This window comes from Topomyia yanbarensis, chromosome 2 (assembly GCF_030247195.1).
Source record: "Topomyia yanbarensis strain Yona2022 chromosome 2, ASM3024719v1, whole genome shotgun sequence".
Taxonomy (NCBI): domain Eukaryota; kingdom Metazoa; phylum Arthropoda; class Insecta; order Diptera; family Culicidae; genus Topomyia; species Topomyia yanbarensis.
Genome location: NC_080671.1, coordinates 306,113,612 through 306,128,933, shown reverse-complemented (window position 1 = coordinate 306,128,933; position 15,322 = coordinate 306,113,612). Strand labels below are relative to the sequence as shown.

Below are 15,322 nucleotides of genomic sequence, written 5' to 3'. Positions count from 1 at the left end.
CGACAATCGTACCATCTTCAAGGCTAGACTGAAACAGTACTTTAAACATAGGCTTAACGAAATATTTGATTAATGATATTTAGTAATTTAATGTAAGCATCCGTCAGCAATATTTAACCTTAATTTATAATGTGGATCCCTTAACAGGAAATCTATTTCCACTGGGATTCCACCTTAGTTAATTATCTTAACTTATTGCATATCAGATAGATATAAATGTCTGTCTCAGCTCAGTTTGTTTTATTTGTTTTGTTTTTGTTGCCATTGTTCATGGGCTGAGACAAGTTGCGTCCACTACCAGGGGGCTCTTGTATGAGTTCTTTGGTGTGGGGGAGTGTGGTGGGCAATTAAAATACAAAAAAGATCTTTTTAGCCCTATTCAAAAGTTGATATGGACCTGGTCAACAGTGATATAGTTTAGCCGCTAAACAATTAATGGCATGAATTTGCATATTTTGACCGGTGGAGTATCGCGTAAAAATGAGAACGTTTTGACAATTGACGTCCCTCGAGTCGCTAGGAAATTTCCACTATGGCTTGCGCAATAAGCATTAATTATAAGTAAAAATGTTTATTTATCGCCTAACAAATTTTAAAACAATTACGTATTTGACTAAACTTCTTTGAAAACCGCTCCGGTGACACCATTCTTATGAATTATACATAATCTAGAAACGATTAATATCTGTTAGTTATTATTAAGTTTGAATGAATATTTCGTACTTATCGCCAACATCCAGGGAAACCACAGGGGCATTACAATTGGGGTCCAATTTTGCCGCTTGCTCAGAAATAGCCACTATTATTCCTGCTGACTTGTCTGAAGCATTACCCCGTGCTGAACATTTTTGTTAAAACCAGCATCATAAATTAACGAAACATTAAATGAAATTTTCATTTCTACATACCACCGATGCACAACCCTTGATTATTTGCCAATAAGCATCCAAGATTGCCAGGTGTAGCCATCCTGCGAACGAATAGTAAAATTTAATATTGCTGATGCAAAAAAAAGTTTCAAACAAACCTACACTCTATCTAGAATTTGGTCGACATGCTCTTCCATATTATTTGTGCCTCAAAGAACGATGTTAATAATGTAAACAAGTTGGATTTTTAGCAAATTAAATTATTAAACACTACAGTACTGTTATTGATATACTGCCAGAGAAAAACAGAAAACAACAACAACAATAATAATTCAATATCAATTCTTCAAAAGGGCTAATGAGATTTTTATAAACAAACTTATTTCGCTCATTACCCCGCTGTCGAGTCGAAATTCATGAAAGATACACACGAATCAACATCTTTACCCTTGGTAGAATCAATTTCAAATGTCTTCTGGGTTGAAAATATAACAAATTAAGAGAAATCAGCAAAACAAAATTTTGTTTACAAATCTTATTAGCCCTATTCTAATGTTGATATGGAATTGCTAGGTTAGAAGTTGCTCGAATCAAAACTCGTCGAACGTACACGGAAACGAAAAACTACCTAAAATTGAGTTCCTTTGACTCAATCTCGGGGAACTTAAAATTAGGTAAACCGTGTTGAAGGTAGTTTCTATTTAACCACGGCAAAAATTACAACTTATTGATAGGTTTTTTATACTCAAATTTAAGTTGAATTTACCTAATTTTGAGTTCACCCCAAACAACTCAAAAGTACCTTCCTCCACGGAAGACCTCGACTGAGTCGAATCTCTCTTTTTGTTTTTGACAACACTAATAAGTACGAAAGCGACGCACAACTCAAAAGTAAGTTAAAAGAACTTATTCTGCAGGTTGTTTTATTTAACCGTGTAAACAAAGTTCATTCGGGCCCACATTATCTCGCTCGAATCAAAACTCGTCGAAGTGTCAGTTGACAATTCAATCATGAATCGACCAAAGGGCCGTAGTCCCAATGATATCGAATCGAGAAAAATAGCTTTGAAAATTCGGTTCAGAAAATTAAATCGTATTTTAACAGTGTTTGCATACTGCGCCTTCAAATGTATTGAAACACTTTGAAACAATACTAGTTTTCGGAAGCATAACTAAAAAGTTTTATATAATAACGTTTTCGTTGATAAAATTGAAAACAGATTATTTCGCCGAGTGTTGTTATGAAATGTTGATTAGGCCATTTTTGAGTCGCCCTCTTGTTTTGACGACTCTCAATTTCGCCCTGCAGTGTCGCCAAAAAACAAAAATCAAATGTGGCTTTCGCCGTGCTCGCTGGAGGAATTTGTTATTCCTCCTGGGCGTAACAAGCACTTGGTTTTTGTTTAGGGCGAGTCTGTTTACGGACCTTGTAAACAATGATGCTGTCAATTTCGCCTGTATACACTACCTTAGAAATGCAGAGGCGTAACCCGCCTGGCTTTTTGTTTACAGTCGAAAGTCGGATCCGCCGTTTTGTTTTTTATTGATTTTCATGAAGTGTGAAATATTTATAAATGAGTTTTTATATTTTTTATAAAGTATTTTTACTCCTCTTTCAGATATTAATCAAATCTCTGTTTGTGTACATTTGTTAGTTTCGCCCATTTGTCTGTTCACGATCGAATTGGTTCATGCTCGAATCAAAACTCGTCGAAATGTCAATTGACGATAGGTTCATCCGGAGTGTTCATTTGTGTTTACATTTTGCAAGCGTTGCCAATTTTATTTTATGTCTAAACTAGGGATAGCCCCTATGATTGAGTAAGCCGGGCAAAAGAGGGGATCACAGGTTCGCTTGCTTCCGGCGGCGGGTCGGTGGCCACCTCGCCCGGCGGATCCTCAGGGGCTTCGGGCGCTGCTTCGGTTCCTAGGCCTCGGTTATGCGGCTAAGCCGCATCGAAATGGTACCCCTTGTGGCTAATAAAGTGACGTTTGTTAAACAAACTTTTCTGCAAGGTAGTGCAAAGTTGATGCAAAAATGGATATTAAATGCATTTTTTCTAATTTGATGCAAATTTGTTGTACATTCCTTATGTTTGAGTACGCCTGACAAACACTGATAAAAATGTAAATGTAATGTCTATTGATTTTACACATTGATCTTTGCAATTGGCGGTGGTATATAGACATTATTTGTTGGTACATAAACCTAATATTTGCATTTACAAGAAATATTAATCTTATATTCACATTTCATATAACTATAATGCACAAAAAACCCGATTTTATAACAATACGCAAATATACACACCAAAATTTTGGGATGAAAACTCATCAAATGAAAGTGCTGAAAACTCATCAAGTTAATTTAAACCATTTGACAATTGTTTTCGCTCGAAATTCCACTATTGAGTTGTCAAAATATGCGGGCTAGATTACTGAAAAGTCGGTGATCATGCTGTCAATTTGACAATTAAATTGCAAAATTTTTAGCAAAAAGAATCGTTTTAGACGATAGAAATTAAATTGCTGAGTTTTCAGCCCTTTCATTTGCTGAGTTTTTATCCTAAAATTTTGGTGTGTAACTTATGTGTGTGCATACGTAGTTTATACAGTTGACATATAGTTGACACATAGAAGGTATATATGCGCGTGATAACATTAGCATTTATTCTTTATATGGATTTTAAGTGGTTTGAAGCAAATAGAATTAACATTCGGAATTTTATCAGTGAACGAGTGGACCACAGGTTTGCTTGCTTCCGCCAGCGGTTCACCGGCCACCGCACCCGGTGGATCCTCAGCGGTTTTGTGATACTTCGGTTATGCAGCTAAGCCGTCCAGTTAAACCCATTCCGGAACCAGTTCGAAATTCTGAATGTAATCAGTATCCCAGTAAAATTCAGTCGGAAAATAAGCCGGAATGCTGACTGGTTCTAGATCGTATTTCGGCTTCCGTGACACAACCGATTCTAGTTAGAATATTAGATGGATTCCATCCCAAACGCTAAGACAAGACGTGACAACTAGCTTCTTATATTTGGTTTTCTTGCGTTTCTAGTGCCAGCGCTGATCTGCTAAGCTTTCGCTCTGATATCATCCCTTTGGTTTACAGCAAGCAGGTTTTTCGCTTTCTAATGTCAGTTCCAGTACCAGCTCAACTTCTCGCACCATAAGACAAGACAAGACTTAGGTATTCAGTAAAGTTCAGCCGGAATTCTGGTTGGTTCTAGTTAGTATTCCGGCTCCAGTAACACAACCGATTTTAACTAGAATCGTCTACCGTCTAAGAAAGCGATATTGGCTAAGCCATATTAGATCGAGAATCAAAATAAAAAGGCTAACGCTAGCAAAATGTAAACACAAATGAAAAATTGTCCAACATAAACTTCATTCGTTCATTCGTGTCATCATCGCGTAGAACTCAATTGAGTTCTACAAGATGACACGAATGAACTCATGATGAATAAAGTTCATGTTTGAAAGTTCCCGGTGGTTTATTTACATCGTCAGTTTCGTGAGTTTGAGTGCGAAGGATGCTCATCTGTTGCATTCGAACTAACGTAGCTCTCATGTAAATAAACCACCGAGAATTGTCGAACGAAGTGCATCTGACTCATTGTGTGGGTTTAGGTTGATTGGTGTAAAACCTAATAGGGGAGGTTCATCTGTAGTGTTCATTTATCGATAAGCATATGATTAGGGCGTAAAAGTCAACTGTCAAAATTCTCTTTGACAGAGAATTCCGGACAAACCGTTTTAGCCGAACACAGTGCATAGTAGTTAACGAAAGAGAAACTTTTCTTTTTTGTTTACTAACAACACCTGTGATTTCCACAGAAAGCAAAGTAAGTTTATCAGGTTTTTACGCCGTAATCACATGTTTGTCGAAAATCTGTGTTTACGTTGTGCTAACGTTGCCGATTTTATTTTAATTCCATCACACAATGTAGCTACGCTAGAGGTGTGCGCTGAGGTATGTAACTAATAAATTCTTGACAGTACAATTCCTTTCCCTTTCTATTGTAACAGACTTCACAGCACATACAAACAAACGTTACAGCTTAAAGGAAATCTAAAAAAATCATCGCCCACGATGTACTAGCGACATCTGTTGAACACATTGCACAAAATGTAATTCTCGCAACCATAGTGATAATAAATGAAAGGTGGAACTATTTTTACAGTTATAAAATTTGAAGAACGAAATAGAAAAATTGTCGATGTCGCATACTACGACTTCGAATGAAATAATGATTGCAATGGACAAATTTGACGAGTGCAGAGTAACGACTGTATTTCAATGACCCATAATAATTATTTATTGTTCTATATTTGGGAAATTAAGCAACGGTAAAACAGTTTTTGGTTTGTTTGAGGAAATTAATTGTTGTTGTCGTTTCTTTGTTTTTTGTTTCTATTTAGTCATCTTTACCGTAAGCCCGGGGACAATTGACAGCTCCCATATATTGAATTCATAAGCAAATTTTGGAGTAATTTGGTGATGTCATGGCGGCTCGAATGGAGCAAAATTTGAAAAAGGCGCATCCCATTTATTATTTTCCATATCTGTGGAAAATAATCAATTTAAGCATTTCTACCATTTCTTTTTGCTGCTAGAATTCTAATAAAAACACAAATTCTATTCAAAACGAATTGTTATAAGCTTGGTGGTGATGTACTTTCATTGGCCAAAATATTTTTCATTTACATTTCTCGAGATAAAAAGCACCAATGATTTAACGATTTCAAACTTCACACAACAAGAAAACCAAAACATGTTTAGGAAGGAAGAGGGCCGGTTGTTAAAAACAACGACTTCCAGCTAAACATATAATAAGATTTATGTAACTTTGCTGACGGTTTTCAGTTAGGGATACATTTATTCTCTAATAATAGTTTTCTTTATTCACATTTTGGAATAAGCTTTTTCTAAATGTTGTTCTAGCCGCCTTGACGGCGTTCATAACACACGTAACGAAACACGTTTTTCTCTTGAAACTTTTTCGTTTCGTTGTTCGTGGTACTCATACAGAGAAGGCATACTAGCGCCACCATCAAATCGGTGGTGCATATATGAAACCAGCACTATCTGTCAAGTTGTCCCTGGGTTGTTTACCGTCGCTCTTTTGGAATCCCGCAGATATCAGGTACCCTAACACGAGGCGTTATTATTGGCATTACTGCGCAGAAAAGTCACTTTTAATGATCGTGTAAGGAGACCTTTCAAGGTAGACACATTACTTCATTTTACAGGCTGGTGTTTACTTTTACATTTTGTAAGTACAAAATCGCCACGATGATAAGGAATACGATTCCCTGGCACTACATTTTCTTCCAACGTACGATCTGCTTCTATCTTAAGTGCAAAGTATGCTCGATGTGCTGGAATCATACAGATCTACACCCTGACGAAACCTAAATGTACAGTTACTATCAATCATAATCATTCCACGACTTGAAGTGTTAGCTCCTGTTAGGTTGAAACTTATCACTAAACAAGTCTGATTGAAAATGGTCTGAGCGTATCTCTAGTTTTCGTAGCACCTGCACCCCGCCAATTTCTCCAGCAGTTCCGGGGACCAACAAATTCTAATCCATTGCATACATTCGATACACCGAATCGATTAAATTACTAACATCCTGTTATGTGCTTACTCACCGATCGGCATCGTGTTGTAACTTAAGAAATGGTTGTGAACAACTCCCACCTTGGGCACTTCGACAATAATGAATTTCACATTACTGGCCCATATTGTTTGTTTTGGTTTGCATGAGATTAAAAAAACCGTAACGTTTTCGGGTGGGTGCGGAAACTAAGTAACGCATTTAGCTCTGTGTCAAAATCTCTTCACTAACGCCACCGATTTGTAATTGAAATCGATCGTTTTTTTCTACGAGTGATGAAAATTCATCTCGTGTTACGTCTTATTTGTCTGTGATACCGGGCTGGTGCAACTGACACTGAAAATCTTTCTTGAGTGGGGCTAGATCACACGATGAACAATTTATGAGACTAGAAATCTTACCCCCTGCATCGCCACATCTGCACCAGCGTCGCGAAAAGTCAAGATCACTTTGCTCAACTATTCTTCGAGAAATTTTTTTTAAAATAGGTCACGATTCAATCAATTATAAATAAACCTCGTATTGAAAATAATTTTTGTGTTTTCAAAAAACTATTTCACGCAAAAAAAAGATGACATTATACTCAAATGTTTAGTAGGTGGTTGTGTCTGAATATGTTTAATATTTTTATGATTCTAATTCATAACTCGATGAAACATTGATTTGTATTAACTTTATTGACTAAAACAGTCAAGAATTGAACGACGTCGTAAATAGGGATCTTTAGGGGTGTGCGGGTTAAGGCATTTTCTGATGCAGATTAGTACCGTGAGGTAATATCTCAGTCCTTTTTCAATTTTTTGGCCCGAAACTATTGAAAAAACATTTTTTAGTTTGTTTCCTTTTAGGACAGTAACACATCCAAACCCATGAGACTTGCACGACTCCATAGGTTGCCTCATCAGATCTACCATAATTTGCAGATTAAACTTGGGATGGCAGGCTGCTAGCGGATTGACAAAGTACCAGATCATGTTGTGTGGGGTGCTGTCCCGGTTAACAATGAGGCGAACGTGATATTAGCAGATACGTCATTTAGTAGGACAACTGTCAGTTTGCTGGTTGAATTTAATTTGGTTTTTTTAAATTTAAAAATCATTAAAGTATAATTAAGGTTTAAGAATGATATGAGTGTACTCGTAAGGACACCCGCTACCAATACATAGGAAAAACTGGCACATTTTTTTCAAATTAAAGATCCCTATTCTCGTCGTGTTATCGTGATATTTTAGTCTTGAGCTTACCCCCAGTGAGCAAATTTTCTGGCAGAGACCGCTCTGCTAGATTTCTGTAAGTCTTGGTTTGGCACCCCTGTCAGATTTCTTCGCGTATTCTGTCGGATTAGTTGAGCTAGGGCGAATTCGGTTTCGCTCGCGTTTTCTGGCAAATTTTGACAGGAACCGAGCTAAACCCTGGTATAACTCGGACATAAACTGTGCAAAGATCCTGGCAATTCCTACCTGGTAGATACCCGAACAGAAGAAAATAACTGCGGAATACTAAATTTAGGCATCAATACCAACGACTGTTTACCAAAATATGGTATTAATGAGCTCTACATAAGAGGTAAAATAGCAAAAAAAATAACACTGATTTGTTCTACAAATAACTATTTGATAATAAAACGAGTTATTATAATACCTGAATAATAATAAAACATTTTACAACCTTCCAGTAACAAAATTCACTCCATGGAGGTATTCAATAAGGTATTGATTTGGTATTTGTAAAAGTCACTGGAATACATAAATAATACTAAACTAAAGTATTATACCTCATTGAGGTATTAAGAAGGTATTGAAAAATGTTTCATCAATACCTGCTTAATACCTCAATGAGGTATAATAATCAATTAATACCAAGTTTTGGTATGAATACCAAAAAATAGTATGCTCGGGTTATTGCTCAGTTATTTTCTCCTGGTCGGGTATTAGCACGAATCGAGCAAAACATCTGACAAAGATGTGGCAGGAAGCGTGCAGAGATCTTGGCTGTACATTTCTGGCTCGATTCTGGATAAAAGTGAGCAGCATCGGTTGGTTTAACCGCTTCTGTCAGAAATGGTTGTTGCATTTGAGCGAATTCGTTGCCAGAATTCTCGCACAAATCGCGCAAAATGCTCACAGAAACGCTGCCAGCATCAATTTTGCTTTGCTCAACTTTTGCTAACTTTCTGCTTGCCACGCTGACCGGGACCTTGGATTTTTTACACAGAGTCACGTGTCTTATAGTTTTCTAAATTATTTCACGGACATGAATTGTGGCTAGGTAATGTATTTATCTCAGCGCAGTTTTATTTGATTCCGAACATTTCCCTGAATTTTAACAAAGGAATAACAGGGTTACAGGTCCTAGTAATATCTTTGTATCTAATGATCGTGCCTATGAGACTGGTTGCTAGCAGTTGTACACAATAGCTCACATAGAAATTTCAAAACCAAAAAGTAGAGCGAATAATCCATGAATAATAGTGATAGTTCCTTGTAATTGTTTACGTAAGTATAATAAGATTATGTGGAAAATTAATTACTTCATGAATTACATCATGAACAGTTTCACGAGCTCGGCTGGTGAATCGTGTGTAGCATATTAGGAATTAAGAATCGGTTAAAAATCAATGAATAATACACTACGTTCCAGTGAAATCGATTACGTGCAAAGATTAGGATCAGGTACATAATCGTAAATTTCAGGCACATATATCTTGAAAGTGGAAGTTTTTTTTTTAATTTGTGGACCATTTCACGCACACGAATGGTGAATTGAAACTGTTATGCTCACAATCATAACCAGTTGACGAAGCAAGAATGAATCTTTGAATTATATAACGAGTGTCGTGTAATGGTTTTCGAGAAAATATCAAGATTATTTTAATTTTGTAATCCAATTGACGACCACTAATACCAAATAATGATCAAGATGTGATAAATCATGAATCAGTTAACGTCGTATATTCGGTCCATAGACAATATTCCTAGATTTGTGGATAAAATTATGAGTCAACAATTTTAGAGTTCGCGAATTGTCGACGCGGGAAAAATGCATCGGCGGCGCGCCGCCGATCTCCCGTTCGGCGTCGGCGTACGTTAAAAATTACCGGCGGCGGCGGCGTGGCGCGGCGGCGCACAGGTTTAAGCTACGCCACAACGCTTTTTAGCTTGACACTGTAGAATGAACTTTGTTAACATTCGACGAGTTTTGATTCGAGCCAAAAGCATCCACTCGTTTCGAGCTGCCATTCATTCCTAAAAAATAATGGCAACCCTGGTCGTTTCGACGTAAGCCATTTCGACGAGTTCCGATTCAAGCAGAGATGCCAGATTTGCAGACAAGTCTGCAAATTCGCAGACTTTTAATTTAAGCTGCAGATTTTTTAGATGATGCAGATATTTGCAGATTTTTTAGTTTGGTTGCAGATATTTGCAGATTTTTTAGTTTGGATGCAGATATTTGCAGATTTTTGAATATAAAGACTTTTGGTTACACTAGCTTTCCTGACATTTTTGTTCTTCCCAGACTTTTAAAATTATTATTGCAGACATTTGAAAAAAGTACCTGGCATCTCTGGATTCAAGCCACTGTCGAAAGTTGTTTCCATAATAAAGATTTGATTATAAAATTTTTTCGGTAGTAATATTTCTTTCATTGAAAAAATACTAATTTAGTATACTTTTTAGAGGTTCTCTAATACAAAGAACAATGGAAGCATGTACAATCCCTGGCTGCCGAAACAAATATGAAACGTTCATTAGACATTTGTACACCATTCCGCCGCCATCGAATCTGGATGACCCATCTTTGGTGGAAGAGAGATCGAATAGGTGGAAAAAACTTTGCCGTGTTACCAAAACCGATAAGAGTTATCGGGTCTGCAGCGACCATTTCTTTTTCAAGCAGCCGGCCGAAACATCAGACAAGACCCACCCAGATTGGCTGCCTTGGTTGAAACTTTGTTCAATTCCCGATGATCCGCTCAGAATACAACGAAGAATGCAGGAGTACTACCAGCAAAAGAAACGAGTTCAACAAACTGTAAGTGTCTGATCGTTTCCGTAATTAAACCGCGTCCGATGATCTCCAATGTTTTGCAATAGCTTTGCATCGTCAAAGGCTGCATCAACAGTAAGCCCGGTATTGGCAAGCATTTGCAGTCGTTTGCGTTTCCAAAGCTGGACATGACCAGCTACATCAATCGAGTGCTGTCAGAAAAGCGTCTGCTTTTGTGGCTACAAATCATTGACCAACCAGATAGCTGGCGGATGTTTAACTTCAACAATTTAAAAATATGTCCCCGACATTTCGTAACAGGTAAGATACTCTTGATATTTTGTGTATCGAGAATTAAACAATTTTGTTACAGGAAAAATGGCTGAACTAACAGACGTGGAAAACGTGGATTGGATTCCATCTGTAGCGCTAGGAAAAAAGATACCCTTTACTGATCATGTTGGCAAGTTACACTTCCATAGTTTCTAATCCACAAATGCCAAGTTTTTTTATATTTTTAGCCCATTTCGATTTACACAATATCATCTCACTGGCTAAAGATACCTGTCCAAAAAAGGACGAAAATACAAATATTCATAACTTCAGTTTACCAACGGCAAATACTGTTCCAATCACAATGTCAACGCCAGCTGTACAATCACAGCTGAGGCTTCAACCAGAATGTCCAACGCCTTTACTGAACCGTATCAAAGTGGGACTTAAGTGCATACTTTGCTTGGAACCAACGGCTCTAAAGGCCATAGATACCAGAAACGATGCTGCTATCAAGGTCCTGTTTAGCAATGTAAGAATCAATGCCTATGTAGAAGGCACCGAATTATCATTGTTTTAATATTTTCTTTAGAAACTTAATGTGGAAAGTGAGTTAATTTGTAGTAAGTGCTGCAAATTAGTCGAGGAGTTTTATTGTTTCTATGAATTTGTATTGCGCACCCAGCAGAATCTAACGGCAAAGAAAATCAAAACGATTATACCCGTTATTCCCGAAAAACAAGTACCCCCAGTGGCACGTCCAAAACTACCAACTTCCAAGGTGAACGGTGGAAAATTATTCGACACATTGCCAGATGATTATTATCAGTGTACACTTTGTAAGTTAATCGTGTTTAAGAAAAAAAGATTGAATCATCATCTGCATCAGGATCACAAAGTCAAAATCAGCTGCAAAATGTGTAAACAGAGGTACTTTTTCATTAAACATTATTATATGCTTGTCTGTTTCCTATCATGCTCATTATTTTAGTTTTTCGCCGGATGGATATACCGAGCACAAAAATAACTGCCAAAATATTACAAGAGCAAAACGAGATACTAGAAAATCTCTCATCCAAGCTCCGCTTACCAACGCTGACATTATCGATATGGACGATACAGACAATAATCAGAAATGTGAAGTCGTAACAACTATTAAGCGAGATATTAGAGAAGTTGTTTTCCAAGCTTCACCAACCGACACTAAAATCATCGATACCGACTGTAAAGACGATAAACAGAAAGGACAAAAGAGACATTCCTGTTATATTTGCAAAAACTTGTGAGTTGCTTTCACGAAAGAGGAAATACAACTTGTACGCCTTTCCGAATAGTTGATTACTTTTATTTTAGCTACACACCAGAAGAAATGATGGAACACGTAAAAAGTCATGGTGCTGAACATATCACGAAGCGTCAAATGATTGAATTCGGCGAAGAGTATGAAGCTTGCAAAGAATGCCAGAAAGCGTAACTATTATAATAGTACCGGTAGATCTGAAACTATTCTTTATGTGTTTTCAATATTTCAGTATCCTCAAGGATGACATGGAAAAACATCTCGAAGAGCATGAGGAAAAGCGTGCGCGGAGAAGAGAATTTATCAAGAAACAACAAGAGAAAATCAAACACACATGCTTCAAATGCAATGTGGACTTCCTATCACTGTATGCGTTGGATAAACATACGAAATCGCATAAAATTGTCAGATCGGATGATAAAATAGTATGCCCTGATTGCAATCGCATGTAATTAAGAATGACACCACCTATGGGACCATCCATAAATGACGTAGCATTATATGGGGGAGGGGGGAGTTTTGTATTTTGTGATGATGTGTGACGACAGGGGGGTAGGGGGTCATGTCATGCTACGTAGCTTTGTTAAAGGGGAATAACTAACATCGTTTTTAATTTTTTTAAAAGAATTTGCGGGGACAAGGGGGGGTAGAGTTACCGTCAAGCTACGTAATTACCATGGGGGGTATTTAGCAGTTTGTGACGAAATGCTACGATGGGGGAGGGGGGTGCTAAAAATCGCTCATAAAATGCTACGTCATTTATGGATGATCCCTATCAGCATCCAATAAATATTGAAAACATTTTTTTTATTACAGTGTAAAAGCAAATTACTTCAAAGTTCATTGCCAGTTCGTGCACGATGACGTGTTACTAACCTGCGACAAATGCGGGAAACAGATGACCAGAATGGCACTCAAAAGGCACCGGCAGACTACTTGCTGTGACGATACTATGGCACCCTGCGAAGTTTGTGGCAAAACTATGAAGGCATATTTGATCAAAGTAAGTTAAATTAAAATAGCAATTAAGGAAAAACGGGAGCACGTCGTTTGGCATAAGTTCATTTGGCATAAGTTCATTTGGCATAATGTTCATTTGGCATAACCGTAGGTGACACATACGGTCGTTTGGCATAATGGTCGTTTGGCATAATGGTCATTTGGCATAAAGGTCGTTTGGCATAATTTGAAATATACATTGAAATCTCTGTTATATTAGGCGTTGACGATGCCTAATGTGGCTACGCCACATCGCTTTAAGCGTGGTGCTGTCCGACATCGCTCCGCTCCGTCGGACTTAAACTAGCTGATAGCCCCTATGTTTAAGTAATCCGGGCAAACGAGTGGATCACAGATTCGCTTGCAAGGGGCTGCCGTTCCGACGGGGGTATACAGATTCAAAGAACTGCTCATGTTTGAAAGAAGGAGTCAACTCCTAAGTTTAAGTAATCCGGGCAAACGAGTGGATCACAGATTCCACTCGTTTGCCCGGATTACTTAAACTTAGGAGTTGACTCCTTCTTTCAAACATGAGCAGTTCTTTGAATCTGTATACTTCCGTCGGAACGGCAGCCTCTTGCAAGCGAATCTGTGATCCACTCGTTTGCCCGAATTACTTAAACTTAGGAGTTGACTCCTTCTTTCAAACATGAGCAGTTCTTTGAATCTGTATACCCCCGTCGGAACGGCAGCCCCTTGCAAGCGAATCTGTGATCCACTCGTTTGCCCGGATTACTTAAACTTAGGAGTTGACTCCTTCTTTCAAACATGAGCAGTTATTTGAATCTGTATACCCCCGTCGGAACGGCAGCCCCTTGCAAGCGAATCTGTGATCCACTCGTTTGCCCGGATTACTTAAACTTAGGAGTTGACTCCTTCTTTCAAACATGAGCAGTTATTTGAATGTGTATACCCCCGTCGGAACGGCAGCCCCTTGCAAGCGAATCTGTGATCCACTCGTTTGCCCGGATTACTTAAACTTAGGAGTTGACTCCTTCTTTCAAACATGAGCAGTTATTTGAATGTGTATACCCCCGTCGGAACGGCAGCCCCTTGCAAGCGAATCTGTGATCCACTCGTTTGCCCGGATTACTTAAACTTAGGAGTTGACTCCTTCTTTCAAACATGAGCAGTTCTTTGAATCTGTATACCCCCGTCGGAACGGCAGCCCCTTGCAAGCGAATCTGTGATCCACTCGTTTGCCCGGATTACTTAAACTTAGGAGTTGACTCCTTCTTTCAAACATGAGCAGTTCTTTGAATCTGTATACCCCCGTCGGAACGGCAGCCCCTTGCAAGCAAATCTGTGATCGACTCGTTTGCCCGGATTACTTAAACATAGGGGCTATCAGCTAGTTTAAGCCCGACGGAGCGGAGCGATGTCGGACAGCACCACGCTTAAAGCGATGTGGCGTAGCCACATTAGGCATCGTCAACGCCTAATATAACAGAGATTTCAATGTATATTTCAAATTATGCCAAACGACCATTATGCCAAATGACCATTATGCCAAACGACCGTATGTGTCACCTACGGTTATGCCAAATGAACATTATGCCAAATGAACTTATGCCAAACGAACTTATGCCAAACGACGTGCTCCCAGGAAAAACATTACTCTGTCACTAATTTTTACTACTTTCGTATGTAGAGTCACACTGCTAAGGTGCATTCAAGCAAGCCAATCAAATGTAGCTTCTGTCCAAAGGTTTACGACAGCAAAGATTACGCTAGGTCACATGAACGATGGTCGCATCGTGAGGAATGGGACAAAAGGCGTCGTGAGGGTATAAAAGAACTGAACCTAGATCGGAATCAACTCGAAGAAGCTCTAGGGTTGAAAATGAAGTCCGACGGCTCAGAAGAAGTTGAATCGTCGTGTCCCATTTGTCTAAATGTGCATGGCAATGCTACTGTTGTCGAAACTCATATGCGTAAAGCGCACCCAAAAGAACACTTTGCCATGATCATGGGTGGTGTACCGATTACTTCCTGCAGAGAAAATGAGCTCAGAGAACTGTTGCAAAATGAAGAAATGAGTGAATAAATCTGTTAATGTAAACCTTTCGTTATCCATCAATTTGAAAGAGAAAAATAAATACTAATTCTATGTGCTGAAAATAATAAGAATATAGATAACGACACATTCCGCTTCAATTGAATCTCAAAATCTTATGAAGATCGCGGGCATGGCGTATTGGATGAATCGAGTGCCTTATACGCAGCTTACCTGGGCTCGACTCCCAACTCCGCACATGAGGTTACC

General features: G+C 38.4%; 2 protein-coding genes across 4 annotated transcripts; one reads left to right on the top strand and one right to left on the bottom strand.

Moving 5' to 3' along the window:
- Window positions 1-555: 555 nt before the first annotated feature.
- LOC131679894 (ragulator complex protein LAMTOR5 homolog) lies at window positions 556-1,167 on the bottom strand. 2 transcript variants are annotated; one of them, XM_058960645.1, is made up of 5 exons: window positions 1,149-1,158; window positions 1,032-1,077; window positions 909-970; window positions 724-838; window positions 556-668 (listed from the first exon to the last, which is right to left on the bottom strand). In XM_058960645.1, the coding sequence occupies exons 2-5, from the start codon at window positions 1,064-1,066 to the stop codon at window positions 614-616; spliced, it is 267 nt and encodes an 88-aa protein (XP_058816628.1). In that variant the 5' UTR covers window positions 1,067-1,077; window positions 1,149-1,158; the 3' UTR covers window positions 556-613. The 2 variants fall into 2 exon arrangements, with proteins under 2 accessions (XP_058816628.1, XP_058816627.1); XM_058960644.1 differs by having other exon boundaries at window positions 1,032-1,167.
- Window positions 1,168-10,046: 8,879 nt separating this feature from the next.
- Window positions 10,047-15,136, top strand: LOC131683502 (uncharacterized). Of its 2 annotated transcripts, XM_058965532.1 has the most exons (11): window positions 10,047-10,124; window positions 10,175-10,529; window positions 10,592-10,805; window positions 10,858-10,947; window positions 11,006-11,289; window positions 11,350-11,687; window positions 11,749-12,039; window positions 12,111-12,227; window positions 12,290-12,505; window positions 12,874-13,060; window positions 14,708-15,136. In XM_058965532.1, the coding sequence occupies exons 2-11, from the start codon at window positions 10,197-10,199 to the stop codon at window positions 15,101-15,103; spliced, it is 2,466 nt and encodes an 821-aa protein (XP_058821515.1). In that variant the 5' UTR covers window positions 10,047-10,124; window positions 10,175-10,196; the 3' UTR covers window positions 15,104-15,136. The 2 variants fall into 2 exon arrangements, with proteins under 2 accessions (XP_058821515.1, XP_058821514.1); XM_058965531.1 differs by having other exon boundaries at window positions 10,052-10,529.
- Window positions 15,137-15,322: the final 186 nt, after the last annotated feature.

What these genes read in the sequence shown, in the direction of transcription:
- LOC131679894 (XM_058960644.1), bottom strand. Translation starts at nt 1,066, where the DNA reads ATGGAAGAGCATGTCGACCAAATTCTAGATAGAGT. An exon ending in GACCAAATTCTAGATAGAGT is followed by an intron (nt 971 to 1,031) that starts GTAGGTTTGTTT and finishes ATTCGTTCGCAG; the next exon opens with GATGGCTACACCTGGCAATC. An exon ending in TCCCTGGATGTTGGCGATAA is followed by an intron (nt 669 to 723) that starts GTACGAAATATT and finishes AATCGTTTCTAG; the next exon opens with ATTATGTATAATTCATAAGA.
- LOC131683502 (XM_058965532.1), top strand. Translation starts at nt 10,197, where the DNA reads ATGGAAGCATGTACAATCCCTGGCTGCCGAAACAAATATGAAACGTTC. An exon ending in TCCCCGACATTTCGTAACAG is followed by an intron (nt 10,806 to 10,857) that starts GTAAGATACTCT and finishes ATTTTGTTACAG; the next exon opens with GAAAAATGGCTGAACTAACA. An exon ending in TGCCCTGATTGCAATCGCAT is followed by an intron (nt 12,506 to 12,873) that starts GTAATTAAGAAT and finishes TTTTTATTACAG; the next exon opens with TGTAAAAGCAAATTACTTCA.